Source organism: Ixodes scapularis, unplaced genomic scaffold (assembly GCF_016920785.2).
Source record: "Ixodes scapularis isolate PalLabHiFi unplaced genomic scaffold, ASM1692078v2 PGA_scaffold4__175_contigs__length_147842914, whole genome shotgun sequence".
Lineage (NCBI taxonomy): Eukaryota > Metazoa > Arthropoda > Arachnida > Ixodida > Ixodidae > Ixodes > Ixodes scapularis.
Window position 1 is genome coordinate 101,738,591 of NW_024609879.1, and position 21,252 is coordinate 101,759,842.

Consider the following 21,252-nt stretch of genomic DNA (forward strand, 5'->3'; position numbering starts at 1 on the left):
CAGCAACACTGTCCAATCGTTGTTTATTTTTCAGTTACTACAAGACGTTAAACTGCCGTTCGGCAAAGACATCCGGAGGACATGGGAGCCAAGATTGAGGCATTTACAGCTTCTACACAGGTGCTCCTCAAAGGAAAAGAACGTCACTCTGAACCTCGAAGAGCTGCTTGAAGGTATACTTTAGTTGGTGTTTTTGTAATCTAGCACAAGTTTCAGACTGCGACGACGCAGAGGTTTACCTTCGTCCACCATAAATATGCTGGGTTAACTTACTACATCATTACGAACTGATGACCGCTTATCGGGGCCATTCGCTTAAGACAGGGTTAACTTATACTCAGAAACAACTTCTGTGGCGTTTCTGAAGTGAAGAGTGCGTGTGCATAGCCTTGATTGCTTAAGATGCGCGGGCGTTTTTAACTTCGACTACACATTGCCAAAAAAGTTGCCCAAGTCACCCCCGAGTATAGTGCATTGTCACAGATGGTAATGCAAACTTGTCAGGGTTATATCTTCAATATACGAGCTAGTAATATAAAACATATCCTTGCTTTATTTTTTAAAAATAATATAGAGGAAATATAAGCGACTAAAGTCAATGACAGGTTAAGAAAAATCTAAAAGAAGAAAGCCGATGGACGCTTGAAATGGAGAGAAGGTTTCTCCTCTCCCCTACAAGCTTCTGTCCGCTTCCTCCTCTCCAGCTCGTAGATTTTTTCTTAACCTGTTACTGACTGTAGGGCAAGAAGGATTAAATATGGGTAGAACCAACGTTTCTAGAAACATGCTTAAAATTCCTGTGCATCTACTTCCCGCAGAACACTCGAGAAGCCAATCACACCAATCCACGAAGAGAGCTCGGCGAATAAAAAGGCCAAAGCATGTTTAGACATATGAATGAAGCGAGAGATGTCACTGAGCATGGCGGTTCACGTACTGACTTCATGCTCAGTGTCACGTTACAGACTTCATTTTTAAGTCAAACATATTTTCAGCTTCTCCATTGGCCGAGTTTTCTTCGTAGATTGCATTGATCGGCCCCTCGAGTGGACGCACGGGCATTTTTAAAAGCAGAGAAAATTCGGTGGCACGTTGGGCATTGTTTTACGTGTGTACTGCACATATGTTGTAATTCATTGACTTCCGATCTTCTTCCTTTACTACTTCTTGGATGGAAAGGGAACGCTTGATGCTGCGTACCATTTTTCGCTTTTACACATTGTTGTAGCGAAGGGGGCTTCGAAGGGGACGCTTCGTCATCCGCTGGTCGCGCTCTCTAGATCGCACTGATTGACCCACTAAATGTTTTGAAGGAAATCATATCTGCGGGTATGTTTTAGAGCGTAAGGCTAAACGAGAAATAAAATGCTTAGTGAAACCTATACAATTATAATTGATCTAAAAGCGCGGCGAATGAGCAACTCGCAGCATAATAATACAGAGGAAAATACATGTGTTCATATTCTTGCTTTCTTGTTGTAGGAAGTCCGGACACTGATGCCACTCATCCATCTCCAGGAAAATGAATTTGACAACTTTTTGGACGGTGTCCTGACAGTGAGCGACATCAGAACGACAGTAGAAGCTGTGTGCACATTGCTGGCAGTGATACCCGTCTCGTCTTGAAACTGTTTCGAATTTTGTTAGCTTTTTTTACTGCGAACAGAAGAATCAATTTTTGCTACTCCAATAAAGTATATGATTGGACATGATGTTTACTGTTCTGTCTGTCACCTAGTTAATTACGTACAGGAATGAAGTGTGTTGACTCTGGCCAGACTGATGTTTGTCAACCTGTCGAAAAGGCCCAGTGCTAGCGATTAATGAACAATCTAAAGACACTTTGGTTGGTAGAAAAAAATGCACCTTGTAAAGCAAGAAATACGAAATACGATTTACTAAAAACTAACTAGGAATGTAAAAAAAACTCATTTGTCATAAGAGAGGGTTAGAAGTACAAAATATGGTTTACTAAAATAACACCAACATAATCTAAAGAACTCGGGATTTATTAAAAGAACCAAGGAGGGTTCCAAATAAAACATGAAATAGGGTCCAAGAAAAACCAAAGAAGGAACCGTAAAGAACCTCGAAATAAGGTTCATTAAGAGCACGAAAAAGGGTTCTGGAGAGAACCCAAATGGGGTTCAATAAGAGGAACCAATAAAGGATACGAAAAGAACCCTGAAATAGGGTTTATTTAGAGCACCAGAAACGGTTCTGGAAAGAACCTGAAATAGGGTTCATTAAGAGCACCAGAAACGGTTCTAGAAAGAACCCGAAATGGGGTTCATCAAGAGCACCAAAAAGGGTTCGGGAAAGAACCCGAAATAGGGTTGATTAGGAAGAACCAAAAAAGGATCCTAGAAGAACCCCTAAATAGGGTTCGTTAAATAGAACCCAGAAGCGTTCTGATAAGAATCAAGAATAGGGTTCATTAAGAAGAACCAATAAACGATCCGAAAAGAACCCCGAAATAGGGTTCATTAGAAAGAACCCTTTTTGTGGGTTCTTTTCTGCACCTTTAAGGGTGCCGCCCATTGGACAAGCGAAAGAACCCTAAAAGGTGCTAGTTGGCACGCTTTTTTCTTAGAGTGTAGGAAAGATAGTTGAGAGCTTACCTCCTCTCCAGCAAAAGCAGATGTGACAGTGCCATGGTTTCCTTGACATTGTAAACCACGATCATCGTATAGCCGCTACTGCCAAGATGTCTGAAAAATAGTAGCACCGTTCCAGTATAAGATTAGTAGAAATTCTCTGCAGTTTTAATGCCCTTGGCGCCGTGGAGGGCGAGCCCTCCACGGCGCTTGCCCACATGATTTTGCAAGGTCCATCAAAGTTGGAGCTTCGGGTACAAAAGGAGTGTGGAGCTGGATATAGTGCTGTACAAGCATACTTCTTGTAAGCGTCTAAAGCGCACTGGCAGACTCTTGGCTCTAGCCGGTATCAGGGGCAGCAGAAGACGACCAAGACCACACTAATGTTCCGAGCATGCCTACTTACAGCGCCCGGCGAGTCGAAGGCACAGATTGGCGAGCATTTGTTGCAGTTAGTCCCATAACCACCTGTTGCTCAAAATTAAGGAGCTGGGTTCTAAGCAATGTTTCCTGCAATCACACAGGTGTAATTGCAGCCATTGCACAGCTGTGACAACCGCTCAAGGGTGCTTTTACTGCTGAGAGCTACTGCCACCGGCCGTGCACTAGTGCGCACCCTGTTCCACCGCTTCATGGCGGGTGTGTTAATGATGTGATGTTTTCGTTGCTTAATGATTCCATACTTTATAATTATAACTTCAGACGTTCCTTGCTTATCTACAATATTAAATAAAAAGTACCTTAATAAATAACTGGTGCAGCTCCCTGATTATAATATTCATTTTGCTTTAAAAAAGACACAGCGGGTCTGACCCATCGTAGTTGCTTCATGAGGCATCGCCAGTGCGTCGCAAGTCACGTGCATTCGGCATTATGTGACGCCACTGCAACACAAGCTGTTTCTGCCTTGTTCAATTAAAACTTAATGCACTTGTAACTTAATTCTCTCCTTATTGCCTAGGTTGCCCAAACCACCAATACAGGAATTCTAAGGATTCCTTTTATGTGAAGAAGCTGAAATGAAAGGTCATAAAATGTAACAAAAAAAAAGCTCCTTTATCGTCTTTTGCCCAGTACAAACTGACATGTCTAGCTAATTGCTTCAGAAGCTCAACGACGTCACAACGCACAAAATGAAGGCAACTGCATGGCAACTCTATGGGTAGTGGATTATTCTGTGCGTCTTGTTTTTCTGTATTATTGTTCTGTCGTGTTGGCATTCAATTTTGTTATCCTCTGCCTGCATTCCTCCAGGGCAATTTCTTGGCCACTGATACATATTATAGATTTTTGGAACCAATTAATTTGAAGGATATGAACCTCAGCTTTTCCAGTGGCACAGAGGCATTGCCAGAGCCTGTCCCACTCAAAAGATAATGAAAGCCCATCCCCCTCTCTGCTCTCTCCTCTCTCTCCTTCCCCCTAAGTCTTCCATTTTGCTGGGGCCTTCTCTCCCCCATCCCCCTCATACAGCATTTTGTCATGGGCACCGCCGAATCAAAATTTTGGCTACGTGCCTGGCTGGCACCCATTTTTTTGTTTGTTCATTACTATAGGATTCAACTGTAAGCACAGGGTTAATGCAGAGTAAGAAATAGCAGCATACTCTTGTTGGCTACTGCTGATGATTGGACCAGTTGGTAGACAATTATTAAAAAGAAATTGGGAAGAATATGGAAACAGCGCACACGGACACGACACAGCACTGGGTTCCTCTCCTCCTCCTTGTCTGTGCGACTCCTAATCTTTGTTTTTAATAATTCATTTTTATGATATTCTGCTTAATATCATCTGTATGGGAGTTCACTGTAACAACCCACCTGCCATTGCATTCACTTTGGGGGCAGCTCCCCCTTCCTTATGGTGCCAGCGTTGAAGGAGTGCAGGGTGGGTGTCACTCTGACTCTTGTGGTGCAGTTCCCCAGGTTCCCATAGCTTGCAAGCTGCCAGCCAAACTGCGTCAGGCCTGCCAGCCCTGCGGGGGATGCCAATTCCACTCTTTTAGACGTAGACACCCACATTTTGCGTTTACCTAAAAAAAAAGCTTTAACAGAGAGGAAACGCAATAATTGGCCCTTTTTGAATGCATCTTTTACTTTTGCTGGGAACATACATAAAAGTCACAAGCTATTGTACATTCAATGGTGCGGCTTGATTCATGATAAACATTTTTTTATATAACTTCGAGCATTTAGAAAAAATATACAACATAATGGGTCGGACATAAATTGTTCCGGTGAACTATCCTATAAATTTACACATTACCTGATCTCATGAAAGCAACACAGCAGGGAAGGCTGTACTGCGTGAATTAGAAATTTATAACCAACTAAAAGTTGGCATTTATCTCATTTATTACTATTGGCTATTATTTTTTGACAGAAAGAATAACTGGACGAGTCGGTACGTTGGTATACTCTTTTAACACCATCGAATATTCAGGATCTTTTCGCGTTTTTTTATACTTTTGCTTTTTCTAGCTGCTCTGCTTTTTGTAGCGGCTTTCGCTGCCACTTAAAAACGCGACATCCAAACTCACTTTATTTACATCACACAATCGTAAACTTCGAAGCGTGCCGCTTCGGCATACGCGAAGAGACCGCGCTTCTCTGCAGCACAGGTATCAGCATAGGCAAGAAATCATGCTGCTCGCTCTTGTAACGTTTTTTCTCGCTCCCGCTTTACGAAACGAATCGGTGGCGAGTGGCTGTTGAGACCACACGGCAGAACTAGCATCACCTGTGATTACTTGAACTGCCGTCAGACTGCACTTGAACGCTCCGTAAAAGGGTCGTCGGACGAACGTCGTAGAACGGCGCCCAGAGCAGCCTCTCGGCTCCGCCGCACACGAATCTTTCGTCGCACACGAATCTTTCTCGCTCTGCGGAGCGAGCCACAGGTTTTGAAGAACGTACGCTCTTTTCAAATAACGAAATAACACCGGCCAGAAGCATTGTTAGAATCAAGCATAGCTTAGCAAGCACATGGTACTACACGTACACGACACAGTTTGAAACAGCGACGCACTTCGCAGAAACAAAATAGCTCACCGGCGCTTGCAGCAGTGTTGATGGACTGTCCGCAACTTGCGTTGGTAAGAGGCAGCTTCTCCCAGCTCTCAGTCGTCGCTTGCTATTCTTGAACACGGTATTCGTAAGAAACATATCTAAAATATCTCCTAAAGCGGCTAAAACGTAAAAAGGAAGCGATTCTCGAAGCCTGCGTAACGGCCAGTGCCAACGGCATAGAGATCGTACATACTAACTCTAGAGGAAAAGGTCCGCCATCTTCCCATGCATTCTGGCTGCCGCAAGCGGCGGAGCATGCAGGCAGACCTTCTGGGTCCCACAGATGGTTACCAACTAGCCTCACCCGCTAGATTTCACGGTCTTCCTAAAAATCATAGCAACATTGTTTGTTGTCACTATGGAGACGTTCCCTCCGCTGCTCCGCTGCGATGAGCTTTAGCTGTTGCTGCCGCGAGTTTTTCTCTGGTAATACAAATGATTTGTCACTTTAAAGTTGCTTGCTAGCTATGGTCTATGGAAAAGTTATATTGCGTCTTTTGCTTTGTATGGTTCGTTCCATGAAGCGCCGCACAACGAGTAAACGTTTGCCTATCGGACCACGTATCAGCCTCGATCACCGGCATTTTGGGCAATCGGCGGTTGCGTCAGGTTGGTTTCTTACATATAGATCTATTAGGTCTGTTTGATTCGGCCAGAAAGTTCAAAATTAGTTCACTCCGAGCTCAGAAAAGCGTAAGTGTCATGCAATCCGCCTATGCACGACTCCTACACTCGTCCGACTGAACTCTTAGTCCGAACGTGCTGCCGAATCGAACGAACCGATTATAATAATGCCTATATAGTTTTTTACCGTCTCTAAAATGCGTTGGGTGGTGCGTTGGATGGTCCGGCGGGCGCACCTCGAAAGAAATCTGCGAATCGCGTTCCATTTGTTTACTTCCAAGTCAAATGATATGCAAAACAGCACAAAAACAATCCGCAACACGGAAACGAGACACTGAAATAAAACAGGTTCCGCTATTCGAACACAAGGAAAGCTAAAAATATTTTTGTACTAAAAAAAAAAAAAAAAAGGTTTTATTACACTTATATATAATTAGAGTAAGTACACATCATTTGAACGTTCATTGGGAAGTCCACAGTGAACCGACGTTGACAAAACCACCTAAAGGCAACTGAAAAAAAAAACAAAAAAAAACAATTTGAACCTTATAACATATGTTATAACGTAAAACATAATGCCGATTTTGTAGTATAGTGCTATCTGTGTATCATCGCACAATGACACAAATAAAATGCAGGAGGTACAAGTTCTACACTAGTCCTTTAAAAGTTATGTTGCAAACAGATACGTGATTACAAACGCACTGAAACTACTAAAAAAAAAAGTTGTTACCGTCTGCACCATTTGCTACAACATAAATATGTACACAACACGACGCTAAGAATATGAAATAGTGCAAAAAAAAGACAGGGACTTGAAGTAGGCAGGACAACTATGATAAACTAACTAGCTCAGGAATTGACTTTTAATAGCGCAATGCCATCCTTCTGGGCTTCTTTCCTCACTGATTCTTAAACAAAATCTGCTTTGTCAACTGCGCTCGGACATAAGCCCCCCTGTTCTTTTCGGTGAGCCTTTTGCATAGCTCTCGAAGTCTAAGGGTCATGTACTCCTTTAGGATCAGCCTGGTCAGCGTGATCACATGTTGGGGACTGTCCTTATAGTGTCCTGTCTGTGACATGCTCCCCTGATGCTTCACAACGAAGCTCTGGAAAGCGTTGAGAACAAGGCGCTGTACTGTAGCCTTTTGTGGTTCCTTAGTTTCATGCCTGAATGTTGACTCTGCACAGTTCAGGGCATGACGTACAAACAAAGATGGCATGATCAAGCCTCCATTGTTTCTTATGAAAACGAGAAGGCTTGTCACATGATCATCAACAAGGATGTCAAGGCATTCTGAGCATGTCACCTTCTTCGACACAACCCGCACAATAAATCCGCCTACATACTGGACAATCTCGGCACTGAATTCGGTTAAACCGTGGGTTGCACCAAGGTAGTCGTGGTCAGCAAAGCTAAAAAATGTGTCCAGTTGCAGCGGGTCTATCTCTTCTGCCTCATCATTTTCCTTCGACAGGTTGCCTTGGTGCCTCAATGCAGTGATTCCATCCATGTCAGGAGCAACATTTGCAGTTGTTGGTGCCTTCACATCTGCATGCACCAGCAGACAGCGATAAGCATGGCGGAACTGCACAGCAGAAGGGTTGTTGTTCCAGCCGCCGCGCTGTCTGATGCAGCTGAAGAACATCTCCAGGTGATCCTGACTGAGACGGTATGTGCAGATGTATCTGCATTTGGTAAATCACACGAAAAACGTTATGATATTTAAACTACCACAACAAATTAATCAAACAAGTTTCAGCTTTTACCTGCACATGTCCCTCTGAAACAGAGCATCTGCAAGCTCAGCGACGCTCTTCAGGGTGAATGCCATGCTTATAACAGACATGCGCCTCCCATCTTCAGCAACTGGTTTCCCTGATGGAAGCTGTAGGGACATCAACGTCTCAGACAAGGTGACCATCTTCTTATTTTGGCTCTCAAACAAGGTTTGTTTAAGTGGAGCCTTGAAGCCCATTGCCCTTGGGTTGTGGGAATTTAGCAGGTCAAATGCTCTAAAAAGAAGAAAACAGAATAGCATCAGTCATGATACCTGCAGTATATAAGGCAGAAGTGAATTGTACATTTGTAATTTTGAACCAGGTGAGATTTTTTTGCAGTCTCATTCCTCGTCCTGTTCTTTCCTTGTATCATTAGTCACGTGTGATACCCGGGTAAGAAATCATGTGCAGTGAAACAAAAACTAGTGATGGACCGAATCTGCCAAACTTCAGATTCAGCAAAGTTCGGCAAATGCCGAACTTTTAAAGGAAAGTTCAGCAAAGATTCAGCAAAAATTTGGCAAACGTCTGCGCAGGCTCGAGAACGCGACGGGGTCATGGATTGCAAATGGACGCCATGCAGTCGTGCGGTTACCGTAGTGCTGTGTAGTACAACCAGCGGTTATGGCAAGTTGTAGAGTGGGCAACACGGTAACTGTGCGTTTGTGAGCGAGCCTGGTGCTTTTCAATATTTTCTGCCTCAAGAATGAAAGATTGACCTGTAACTTACGCAGTTCAATGCGCAGTCCACTACGCAAGTGACAAATGATGCGGTACATTCTGGATAACGTGATTTTCATTTGATCTTTCCTGGACCTTTCCAGTGATGCAACGAGGTAGTTAAAACATTGTCTGACATTTACTTTAAAGTGCTCCTCTCAATTATAACAGTTGTGTTTTCAGCTCAGTAGTGTGGCCCAAAAAAATAATATTGCTATTTCAATTAGCGTTATTTTGCAATTTTCATGTATCTGCATAAAACTAAACACAGAACTATCATGCTCGACGTTGCACATCTGACATTCCTAACTCTCCCTATCTTCCTAAACGTTTGTGTGTCTCCTAACACCAAAAACTGGCATTTTGAAAGTTAAAAACGAGACGTTGCAAATATGGGACACACACTTTCATGCAAAGTTGACGTCATGTGACTGAAATAAAAAAATATGCATATTTACTACAATATTATTATCTCTTCTGGTGAAGGCTCAACAACCGTTGCATTCGTCTTCGCACACAAAACAGTGACTCCCAGAGAAAGCAAGAACGCAGCATTATTGCCTTCATTTTAATAATGTGCACACACATGCAGGCTTGCGCTAATGATGGCTTAAAACCGAAACCCTCATAGCGATTCGCGACTGTGCCACGCTCGCTTCTACCCAACCTTGTTGTCATGCCGCTTCTGTAAGGAGTCACTAAAATTGCCACTAAGCACACAAAAACGGCAACAGTACAATTATCTTGTAGAATACCCTCTTATTTAGTAATAACTGTGTCAATATGCATTGCATGTTGCATTTAAGTTAAGAAAAAAAAACTTTTTTTTGCAAGACCAAAGTAAATATCAACAAAAAGTCTGGTAATAATGTATTTTTGCCGAATCTTTGCCGAATGTTTAAAAAAGTTTGGCAAATGTTCGGCTTTGCAAAATCCCAAGATTCGTCGCTGAACTTTCAGTTCGGCGAAAATTCGGCCCATCACTAATAAAAACTAAGGGTTCTCCTTTCCCTTCTTATAAATGTGCCTCTAGTTAACAAGAAGGGAAAAGGTAATTTTTAACGAAATCTCCCTTTGCCTCCTTAGCTACAGCCGCATTTGGAAAGGGGAACCGTTAGCTTTGACTGCGCTGCACACAACTTCTGACGTGGGGTATAGCTATACTTTTCTATAAACTTACTGGTCCACATCTGCTATGAACTTCGACGTTGCTTCACTGCCTCGGAATTCTTGGAGTTGCAGCTTTCGACCAAGTTCCAAGGCCTTGCTCACAGAAGAGCTGAGAGTCTGCGCTGCCAAGCGCACCTTCATAATTTGACGGTAGTATTCAACATGTGCTCTGCGGAGTTTATTTCCTGCCCGGAGACCCTCCATTTCCTGAAACCTCTGAAGGTCTTCAATGAAGCGCCACTGGATGAGCTGCAGTGATAAAAAGAAACAATGAGCCATGATACATATTATTTTATCATTACCTCCTTACCCCATACCTCGTGGTCAGGTATTTCTTATCCCCAAAGAGGTTTCTGAGGAGCTTCAAGCCATGGCACGCATCAAAGATGAGAAAGATTTTCTTGGATGGGTCCTTCGAATGAGGAAATGATGTTTTGAAGCTGTCCACGTCGGTCTCATGGATGAGGCAACCAAACAGCTTGCCCATCATTACATTTGATGACAGTGCATCGCATACAACAGCTACAACTTCAAGATTGCACTCTGTGAGCAGTAGAATCGCTTCAGTAATTATGCCCTAAGCACCTCACCAGAAAGTCCATTGTCTAAAAAATAGCCAATAGGGATCTTCCATGGAGCTGCAACTCCCACTGCCATGAGCACCAGAGCATCGGTTGCGGAGGGGGCGTCATCAGTATCGTCTGGGCTCTGGCCACCTCCGAAGTCAACATACCCAATAAGACGGCCGCTTTTGCTGTCGAGGTCAATTTTTTTTCTGATGCTCATTCCATCGAGCATGATGCTGCACAACCTCTCTCGTTCACTTGTGTTTTCATGGGTTTTCTTGAGGTGTTCAATGGCTTCGTGGGTAAATCCCGGCCAACCATCAACAACCTTGAGCCATGTTCGAAGTGTCTAAATGCTTGGCATTGGAAAGATGGTTGCCAAGTAAGCATACGCCTTTGGAGAGTGATAGTGCAGTGTTGAGGCAAACTTTCTCATCTTTTCACTATACCTTCTTCCAGAAGGGGTTCTCTTTTTATTTGCTTTCCAGGACTGTAGCAGCTCGTTGGGTAGCTCACCGAATGACTCAAGTTTCTGTTCCAGATCTTCCGACAGAAGATTCCTCTTCTTCAACTCAGTGATGACTGTCTTTAAGTCAACAAGTTTCTTGGTTGCTCTCTTCAGTCTTTTTGTGGTGGCATACAGTTTGCGCTTCGCAGTTCCAAGTCGCTCTTTGCAATTCTAAGTCCCGTCCTTGGTGTGATGCGGCACGAGTAACCATGCTCTGCAGCAGTTAGTATCTGTTGTCCACCTGGCCGTCTCTCTGAAGTTGCTGTTGCCTAAAAGTGAATGAATGAGGATCGCTTAAAGGAATGTTTCGCCGGTGTAGAGATAAAATACATACAAGTCGGCGCCTTTTGGACGGTGTTTCTGCTTCTGAAGTGTCGCTCTGGAAAGACGATCGAAGCATATGTTCTTGTCAGGTTACAGTGTTCAAGACTATGACAATCGAAACAAGCCCCGTTCTTACCCCCAAGATAGTTGATGGAGAAAGGGCACCAGATAAACCAGACGAACTCCGCGACAGATGTGGCCGGAGCGGCTGTTTTGATAGATCCGTGTTACAATTACTATAGTATGTCACACTTGTCTCATTCTTACCCCCACAGGAGTTGACCAAGGGGGGGTCCGGATTCCAGTTGAAGGAGAGGCAGTGTCTAGTGGTTGCTGTTAGACATGTGGTTTGAGAACGGTGTTTGTTACGACAAGAAAGCTTTGAACCTGCTCAATCTTACCCCTGTTGCTCGGGGCACAGCTTGGACTCCGGAGAACCCAGGCGAGCTCTGTGACCGATGTGGCCGGTACGGCTGTGTGATAGATTTGTGTTACAATGGCCGTAGTCTCTCTTGTCTCATTCTTACCCCCACAGGAGTTGACCAAGGTGTGGTCCGAGTTCCAGTTGAAGGAGAGGCAGTGTCTAGTGGTTGCTGTGAGACATGCAGTTTGAGAGTGTGTGTTACCACAAGAAAGCCTTAAACCTGTTCAATCTTACCCCTGTTGCTCTGGGCATAGCCTCGACACCGGAGAACCCAGGCGAGCTCTGCGACCGATGTGGCCGGTACGGCTGTGTGATAGATTTGTGTTATAATGACCATAGTCTCACTCGTCTCATTCTTACCCCCACAGGAGTTGACCAAGGTGTGGTCCGAGTTCCAGTTGAAGGAGAGGCAGTGTCTAGCGGTTGCTGTGAGACATGCAGTTTGAGAGTGTGTGCTACCACAAGAAAGCCTTAAACCTGCTCAATCTTACCCCTGTTGCTCTGGGCATAGCCTCGACACCGGAGAACCCAGGCGAGCTCTGCGACCGATGTGGCCGGTACGGCTGTGTGATAGATTTGTGTTACAATGACCATAGTCTCACTCGTCTCATTCTTACCCCCACAGGAGTTGACCAAGGTGTGGTCCGAGTTCCAGTTGAAGGAGAGGCAGTGTCTAGCGGTTGCTGTGAGACATGCAGTTTGAGAGTGTGTGTTACCACAAGAAAGCCTTAAACCTGATCAATCTTACCCCTGTTGCTCTGGGCATAGCGTCGACACCGGAGAACCCAGGCGAGCTCTGTGACTGATGTGGCCGGTACGGCTGTGTGATAGATTTGTGTTACAATGACCATAGTCTCACTCGTCTCATTCTTACCCCCACAGGAGCTGACCAAGGTGTGGTCCGAGTTCCAGTTGAAGGAAAGGCAGTGTCTAGCGGTTGCTGTGAGACATCCTGTTTGAGAGTGTGTTACCACAAGAAAGCCTTAAACCTGCTCAATCTTACCCCTGTTGCTCTGGGCACATTCTCGACACCGGAGAACCCGGGCGAGCTCTGCGACCGATGTGGCCGGTACGGCTGTGTGATAGATTTGTGTTACAATGACCATAGTCTCACTCGTCTGATTCTTACCCCCACAGGAGTTGACCAAGGTGTGGTCCGAGTTCCAGTTGAAGGAGAGGCAGTGTCTAGTGGTTGCTGTGAGACATGCAGTTTGAGAGTGTGTGTTACCACAAGAAAGCCTTAAACCTGCTCAATCTTACCCCTGTTGCTCTGGGCACATTCTCGACACCGGAGAACCCGGGCGAGCTCTGCGACCGATGTGGCCGGTACGGCTGTGTGATAGATTTGTGTTACAATGACCATAGTCTCGCTCGTCTCATTCTTACCCCCACAGGAGTTCACTTAGGTGGGGTCCAAGTTCCAGTTGAAGGAAAGCCAGTGTCTAGCGGTTGCTGTGAGACATCCTGTTTGAGAGTGTGTTACCACAAGAAAGCTTTGAACCTGCTCAGTCTTACCCCTGTTGCTCTGGGCACATTCTCGACACCGGAGAACCCAGGCGAGCTCTGTGACCGATGTGGCCGGTACGGCTGTGTGATAGATTTGTGTTACAATGGCCGTAGTCTCTCTCGTCTCATTCTTACCCCCACAGGAGTTGACCTAGGTGGGGTCCGAGTTCCAGTTGAAGGAAAGGCAGTGTCTAGCGGTTGCTGTGAGACATCCTGTTTGAGAGTGTGTTACCACAAGAAAGCTTTGAACCTGCTCAGTCTTACCCCTGTTGCTCTGGGCACATTCTCGACACCGGAGAACCCAGGCGAGCTCTGCGACCGATGGGGCCGGTACGGCTGTGTGATAGATTTGTGTTACAATGGCCGTGGTCTCTCTCGTCTCATTCTTACCCCCACAGGAGTTGACCTAGGTGGGGTCCGAGTTCCAGTTGAAGGAAAGGCAGTGTCTAGCGGTTGCTGTGAGACATCCTGTTTGAGAGTGTGTTACCACAATAAAGCTTTGAACCTGCTCAGTCTTACTCCTGTTGCTCTGGGCACATTCTCGACACCGGAGAACCCAGGCGAGCTCTGCGACCGATGTGGCCGGTACGGCTGTGTGATAGATTTGTGTTACAATGGCCGTGGTCTCTCTCGTTTCATTCTTACCCCCACAGGAGTTGACCTAGGTGGGGTCCGAGTTCCAGTTGAAGGAAAGCCAGTGTCTAGCGGTTGCTGTGAGACATCCTGTTTGAGAGTGAGTTACCACAAGAAAGCTTTGAACCTGCTCAGTCTTACCCCTGTTGCTCTGGGCACATTCTCGACACCGGAAAACCCAGGCGAGCTCTGTGACCGATGTGGCCGGTACGGCTGTGTGATAGATTTGTGTTACAATGGACGTAGTCTTGCTCGTCTCATTCTTACCCCCACAGGAGTTGACCTAGGTGGGGTCCGAGTTCCAGTTGAAGGAAAGGCAGTGTCTAGCGGTTGCTGTGAGACATCCTGTTTGAGAGTGTGTTACCACAAGAAAGCTTTGAACCTGCTCAGTCTTACCCCCGTTGCTCTGGGTGCAGCCTGGATGCCAAAGAACCCAGGCGAGCTCTGCGACCAATGTGGCCGGTACGGCTGTTTGATAGATTTGTGTTACAATGACCATAGTCTCAATTGTCTCATTCTTACCCCCACAGGAGTTGACCTAGGTGGGGTCCGAGTTCCAGTTGAAGGAAAGGCAGTGTCTAGCGGTTGCTGTGAGACATCCTGTTTGAGAGTGTGTTACCACAAGAAAGCTTTGAACCTGCTCAGTCTTACCCCTGTTGCTCTGGGTACAGCCTGGATGCCAAAGAACCCAGGCGAGCTCTGCGACCGATGTGGCCGGTACGGCTGTTTGATAGATTTGTGTTACAATGACCATAGTCTCAATTGTCTTATTCTTACCCCCACAGGAGTTGACCTAGGTGGGGTTCGGCTTCCAGTTGAAGGAGAGGCGGTGTCTAGTGGTTGCTGCGAGACATGCCGTTTGAGAATGTGTGTTACCATAATAAAGTCTTGAATTTGCTGAATCTTACCCCTGTTCGAGGCACAGCCTGGACACCAGAGAACCCAGGCGAGCTCTGCGACCGATGTGGCCGATATGGCTGTTTTAGAGATTTTTGTGTTACAATGACTTTAGTCTTGTTTGTCTCATTCTGACCCCTACGAGAGTTGTGGGGGTCAAATTGCATTTCCTACTAATTTTTTCTTTTTTTTTTTTTGAAAACGCACTAGATTTTGCTTTATTGTGCAATTTGATGTAGGAGTATTTTTGACGGTTTACATAACCCACCGAAATACTGGCTGTGATTCCATGCAGGTGCTCCCTTTTGAAATTACTTTTTTGGGCTTGAGATTTACCTGATTACTTACATGCTCACAAGCAAGTATGGTGGGTACAGCTCCTGGCTTTAGGGTGGGAATGGAATGCGACCTGAAGAAGCATGATGCTTCAAAGTGCTTCGAGCAGATTCTGTGATGTTTTTTCGGGGAAAAGGGCTGATCTCCGAAGAGCTCAAGCCACCTTTTCTAAAGAGTTGGATCGTTTTGAGGGAACCTAGGATAAAACAATTTATATAAAATGTGTCAAATTTTATTGCTACATAATAAACGCGCCATACATTAAGAGAAGTGCATGTGGTATAATACATAACGCACGATTATCTGACGGTTGTAGTGATTGGTAGTCATATACAGTGGTTTGAACCTGCGTGCTTGCGACGCACATTACTTTCGTTCTCTTATTTCAGCAAAAGTTGTGCCTTCGATGTCCCGAGCATAATTATCATTAGAGCACTTTCATGAACTTCAACAATCCACGCACTTACCCGTGGAAAGATAGTCGCGTTCCTTTAGGAGCTTTCTTTTTGCATAGCGCGCAGGTGTTCGGCATCGCGTCAACGCGAAACTAAACCATTCGCGCTATGGTTTTGACAGGCGCGCCTAGGCACCTCCCGGGAAAACGAAACCTCGTAACCACCACATTTCCGAGATTTCGACAGAGAAGAAGTTAATGCAGCATAATGAGTATTTTAGTTTCTATAAGCGTTAGAATAGCTCAGAATTTAGTTTACAACGTTAAGATTATTACTGTTTATATTGCTGAGAGTTTTCAGTCTTCGCGTTCACCATTGCGACTGTCGTTCTTCAGATGGCAACATTGGTTTCTTTCTCTCGTGTTCTGTCGCTCTCTTTTGTGATCTTTCACTCGGGACCCAGGATGTCGGCGTACGGGATTTGCCACTCCTCCTCACCCACCTTTACCCCCCTGGCCAACGGTAGCTGATTGCAATAGCGATGGTCCTTGCGCAGTCTTCAAAAGGCTCTTCCTTTTTGTTTTTGAAAACAAAACTAAGCAAATTAGTATTATATTACTATTAATAGTGTCACTATAATGTTGTAGAAAGTTGACAAAAATTTAGTCTATCTTAGATGTTATCTAAACTTTAGGTTTTCTTTTTCAATACGAAACCGAAACTATAGCTCAAGCACGTTTCGTTCGTCGTATTCGTTTCCGTGCGTGCGTGCGTGCATGCGCCCTGTTCGTATGCGCGTGTGGATACGTCCGCGTGGTTGTTTATGCGTGCATCTGCGTCTGCGTGCGTTTTCGCGTGTGCATGCTTGCGTGCGCGCGTGTATGTGTGTGTCTGCGCGCGCGCAAGCATATCTGTTTATGCGTTCTATTGAACTACGCCAGCGAGAAAACCAATTGGATGTCCCTGGACACTGTAAAAACACTAAATGATTTTATTATTATTGTTACTATTGAAATATGCCAACGTGAAGTCCAGTGTTTCTTCCTTAACTCTGCAGTAAACACTAGTTGATTGATTGATTGAGCTTTATTTTTGCTGGTCGTAATTTGAGACAGATGCCAATCGGCCACTTCCGCGAATGGGGCGAACATCCGTGGCCCTTCTAAATATCGCGCTTTGAACGTACCTCGAGGAGTCCGACGCCTTGATTGTTGCCATTTCAGCAGTTCTATAAACCACTTCTATAATCCTAAATAATACTAATGGCACGCCTAAATTATACTTAATTATGCTTAGAGCGTACTTCGAGTAGGCTAGTAGTTACATGATCTAAACATACTTGGCAAGTATACTTGGATCGTGGAACGGCTCCCGCATGCCACATACTACTACTCTTCTTTTTTTAATATTCTATTACACTCCCTGCCATACAGTACACTACAAATGTATGTCGAGTATACTTTTATTCCGCTCTTTTTCGCTAGGGGGATGACGGTGAGACAGAAAACGACTACGTCACATACGTATATCAGCACAACATCAGACGCTCTAGTTTTTGAATTGTGATGGAAAGGCCGATGGCTATTTCAAAACTTGTTGCATTTTCAAGCATTGTTTCAAATGAGTTAGACTTTAAGAATGGCTTCATTTGAAGCTGCAATTGCAATATCGGCCATTAAACTAATAAAAATATATCAAATTTGGGTTAATTAGTCATAAATAAAAATAAAATAAAATAAAAATAAACTAAAAAAATATACTGTGGAGTTTATCAATTCATCTGATGTACGCTGACCCCACTTATATACACTGAAGACGACATACAGATATCTATCGCTTCCCTTTTTTCCAAATTATTCTGTTAATAAAGATCTTCACCCTTGTCCAAATAATTGAGCACCCTTCCAACACCCTTCCAGCACTCAGCACCCCTCACAATGTATCGGAAGGGTGCTCGCGCCCAAGCACCCTCGCGCTCGTCATGAGGGGTGCTAACCCTACGAAAAAAAGGGTGCTGGACGGCTAAGTGAAGGATGCAAACCCCTTGCAGCAACCCTAAATGGTGCTGTAGCACCCTTAAAGGGTGTAAAAAAGTTAAGTGTGCGCAGAACCACGAGATCATGAACGGCACGAGAGAGAACGATAAACCGACACCATCGAAACGGACGTGCCCGGGATCTCTTCCTTGACACTGGTGCCAAAACCCGGGTAACGAGATGGACCGCAGCCGAAGAACCCGCGGCATCGTTCGCTCAGCCGTCAGCCGAACAATAACCCAAATCGACAATCTTCTGCAAGACGAGAACACGACAGAGCTAGACCTCCGACTACAACTGGACTACCTGCTTCAGAAAGAAAGCGACCTAATCCGCCTTGACCGTGACATCCAGACGTCCACCTCAGATGACGATATTGAGGCCGAGCTTGAGGGAGCAGAGGAGTACCGTCTTCGCATCAGTCATAGCCTCACGCGCGTCCGACACGCCCTCGACTCTCAGGTCTCTGTACCACAACCCACGAATATCACGCCCAACGTCCCCCTCGACAGAGCCCAGTCCGGCGGTCTTCCTTCAACTCTGACCTCAAGGATCCACAGGACGGTCGCCCTACCGAAACTGCAGGTACCGACTTTTGCCGGGAGCCGTCGCGACTGGCAGGGGTTCTGGGATCATTTCAATTGTACGATACACACCAATTCTGAACTCCCGCCAATCGAGAAGTTTAAATACCTTCTCACGTATCTCACAGATGACGCGAAGCGAGCCGTGGAAGGAATCCGACTTTCAGAACAGAATTATGACCTCGCGGTACAGACGCTACAAGACCGATTTGGACGACGGGACATTCTAATTGATGATCACATTGATCGGCTTCTGAGCTTGCCCGCGGTCAACAGTTCAACCAACGCAGTACAGCTTCGTAAACTCTACGATGCGATACGCTTCAGAACAACATCTCTTCAAGGGCTGGATGTCCCGCCTAGCAACTACGCTGTCGTCCTACATCGTGTTCTCCTGCGGTGCCTTCCTGCTGACCTGGCTATACTATACCGACAGAAGTTAAGGGAAGCAGCACTGACACCATCAGCCGACACACCTGACATGCGCCCGGAAGAGCAGGTCCGCGTCATCATGTTATTTCTACAGACTCAAGTGGAAATTCGAGAAGATGTCCAAATGGAACACCCAAGTCACTCTCCCCAGTATGGGTCATCGCCGATACCACGTCAAGAATCCGTACAGGCGAACCACCCTTCCGCACTCGCACTCTCGACTGAGACTGTTGGCTACCGAGCGGCCACATGCCCTTTGTGTGATACCACCCAGCACGAGGTGCAAAACTGCCAGGCTAGACTTTCAACACCAGAAAAACGAACCAAGCTTGCGCGAGCACGCTGCTGCTTCAAATGCTGCAAGCGAAACCACATCGCTCGTTTTTGCCGTTCGTGCAGGAACATGACATGCGCCACTTGTGGAGGTCACCACGTGACTATACTCTGCGATCTATCACGTCCCACATCAGCCGCATCAGACAACCCAGACCCAGGAGGACTTAGTGAATTTACCGCAACAGTCGTGAGCGCACCAACCACCAGTTCCCGCTCTTCTGCTGTCTTGCTGCAAACTGCTAGAACGTGGGCTCTAGGGACACCGAGACACCTCCTACTGAGGCTGTTACTGGACAGTGGGAGTCAGCGCACGTTTATCCGGCAGGACATTTCTGAAAAACTGGGTTGTGAAGTCCTTGGCCAGGAGGAGCTTACTATATACACATTTGGAAACACAGCCACCAAACGGTCCTGTAGACGAGTGGTTGTGACCCTCCATAGCCATCAAAGCAACCAGAAGACATCACTTGAAGCACTGGAGGTCCCAGACCTCTGCACAGTATCCAACCAGCAGCTAGATGACAATCTACTAAGGCAACTTCATTCCAGCGGACCTCATGCCGCAGATATCATCCCTGCTGGGGCTCAAAGCAGAGTGGACAACGACGTCGGCGTTCTCATAGGCTCAGACTTCTACTGGCAAGTCGTCACAGGACGGATCCAGCACCTGACTGACGACCTCACCGCGGTAGAAACCATATTTGGCTGGATGGTCCAAGGAACGTACTCTCAAGCCATCTTTTACCCTTCAGCAAGTGTTACTGGGCAACGCCAAAAAGCGCTCACCGTCGACATTGGCGCCACGCAAATGACCAGGAAGAAACCCGTGCTCGCCGAGCGGGTGCTGGGCACCGTCCAGTGGTTCAACGTAAAGAATGGCTACGGCTTCATCCACCGCAACGACACGCGGGAAGACATCTTCGTCCACCAGACCGCCATCACGCGGAACCACCCGCAGAAGCTCACGCGCACCGTTTCCGAGGGCGAGACCGTCCAGTTTGACGTCGTCGTAGACGAGAAAGGGCGCGAAGCCGCCAATGTGACAGGTCCCGACGGCGAGCCCGCGCAGTGCCTCCCTTATTCCATGGGCGGAAGACGCTTCGGAGGTCGTTGGTTTCCGAGACGGAGTCAATGCCGACCGATGCACAACCCGCTCCACGGTGTGCAGGACTCGGACGACTTCCATGACGTTGTGCTCGTGCCGTACTCGCCGCGGCCGCAACCGCCACCGCAGCGACGGCTGCAGCCTGGGAGACCCTGTTTACGCCGCTACTACCGCCGTTACAGAGGTATGACCAGGAGCTCGCTACCCGCCGAAGACATAAGACCCAACTCCCAGTTTGAAGAGGAGGACGAATACAGGGACACCCGAGTCCAGCGGAAGCCACATCGACGCTTCTACGGGAGGTACTACCGCAGGCGTGGCGGAAGGTCTAGGAGTGATCCAGAAGAGTTCGACTTCGAGCAGGAGCCCAGGAACGCGCCGGGTTTGTGGCGAAAGCCGAGACCTCGATCGACGTCGGCGTCGGCGTTGAGGGCGTCCGCCGGACGTAACCGGGAGACGTTGTTATTATAAAGGACGACACGCCACTGCTCCTATGGAAACTTGGAAGAATAACAGCAGCATTTCCTGGAAGAGACGGCATACCAAGACTCTGCGCGGTTCGCCTTGCGAGCAGACAAGAAATTCAGCGCCCTATGCAAGGCCTTCTCTTTCTTGAAGGCAACATATCAAACTAAGAATTGACACAGAACGATGGACACCCCTTGTTTGCTACAAGCATTGCGTTATCATGACTTCACTGAAACTGTGTGGGACTCGGCAAAGTGTTCATTCAACTTGTTTGTGTATTTTTGTATTCCCCATTGACCTTTCATGAGTTCGTGTTTTCTGCACTGCTCTGTACCTTCTTAAACTTCCTGATCTCGCGGTATGGGAATGCATGGTCTCATCTCCAGGCCGGCGCGGGAAGTTGTTGTAGATTATGCGATCTGGTAGTAGGACAAGAGGAAAAGGAGGTAGAGGAGCGCAGAACAACGAGATCATGAACGGCACGAGAGAGAACGATAAACCGACACCATCGAAACGGACATGCCCGGGATCTCTTCCTTAACACGCACTACCTGCTATGCCGAAGACACGTAGTTGGTGGAGGATGGTGGCATGAGGTAGAGCATCAAAAGCTTTGTAAATCTCAAGGAAGGCGCAAAATGTGTTTTCCGTTAGCCCGTGCATCTTTGAACGTTGCCACCTTTCCTATGGCATCAACCGTAGAGCGAATGAGCTCGGAATTAAGAGAGTTGTTCTGGAAGC

The 21,252-nt window shown here is 46.4% G+C and overlaps 1 protein-coding gene and 2 long non-coding RNA genes across 3 annotated transcripts; 2 read left to right on the forward strand and 1 right to left on the reverse strand.

The window, feature by feature from the left end:
* Positions 1-2,692: 2,692 nt before the first annotated feature.
* LOC121837606 lies at positions 2,693-5,685 on the reverse strand. Its single transcript, XR_006078256.1, has 3 exons — positions 5,648-5,685; positions 4,418-4,572; positions 2,693-2,711 (listed from the first exon to the last, which is right to left on the reverse strand). It is a non-coding gene; the product is annotated as an uncharacterized LOC121837606 (long non-coding RNA).
* An 8,130-nt stretch (positions 5,686-13,815) lies between these two features.
* On the forward strand, positions 13,816-14,779 carry LOC120839083. The gene is made up of 5 exons (XR_005715240.3): positions 13,816-13,874; positions 13,943-14,129; positions 14,198-14,384; positions 14,453-14,639; positions 14,708-14,779. It is a non-coding gene; the product is annotated as an uncharacterized LOC120839083 (long non-coding RNA).
* Positions 14,780-19,005: 4,226 nt separating this feature from the next.
* On the forward strand, positions 19,006-20,819 carry LOC8041318. Its single transcript, XM_040209281.2, has one exon. The coding sequence runs from the start codon at positions 19,006-19,008 to the stop codon at positions 20,512-20,514; it is 1,509 nt and encodes a 502-aa protein (XP_040065215.1). The 3' UTR covers positions 20,515-20,819.
* Positions 20,820-21,252: the final 433 nt, after the last annotated feature.

Coding starts and splice junctions, on each gene's coding strand:
- LOC8041318 (XM_040209281.2), top strand. CDS start 19,006: ATGACATGCGCCACTTGTGGAGGTCACCACGTGACTATACTCTGCGAT.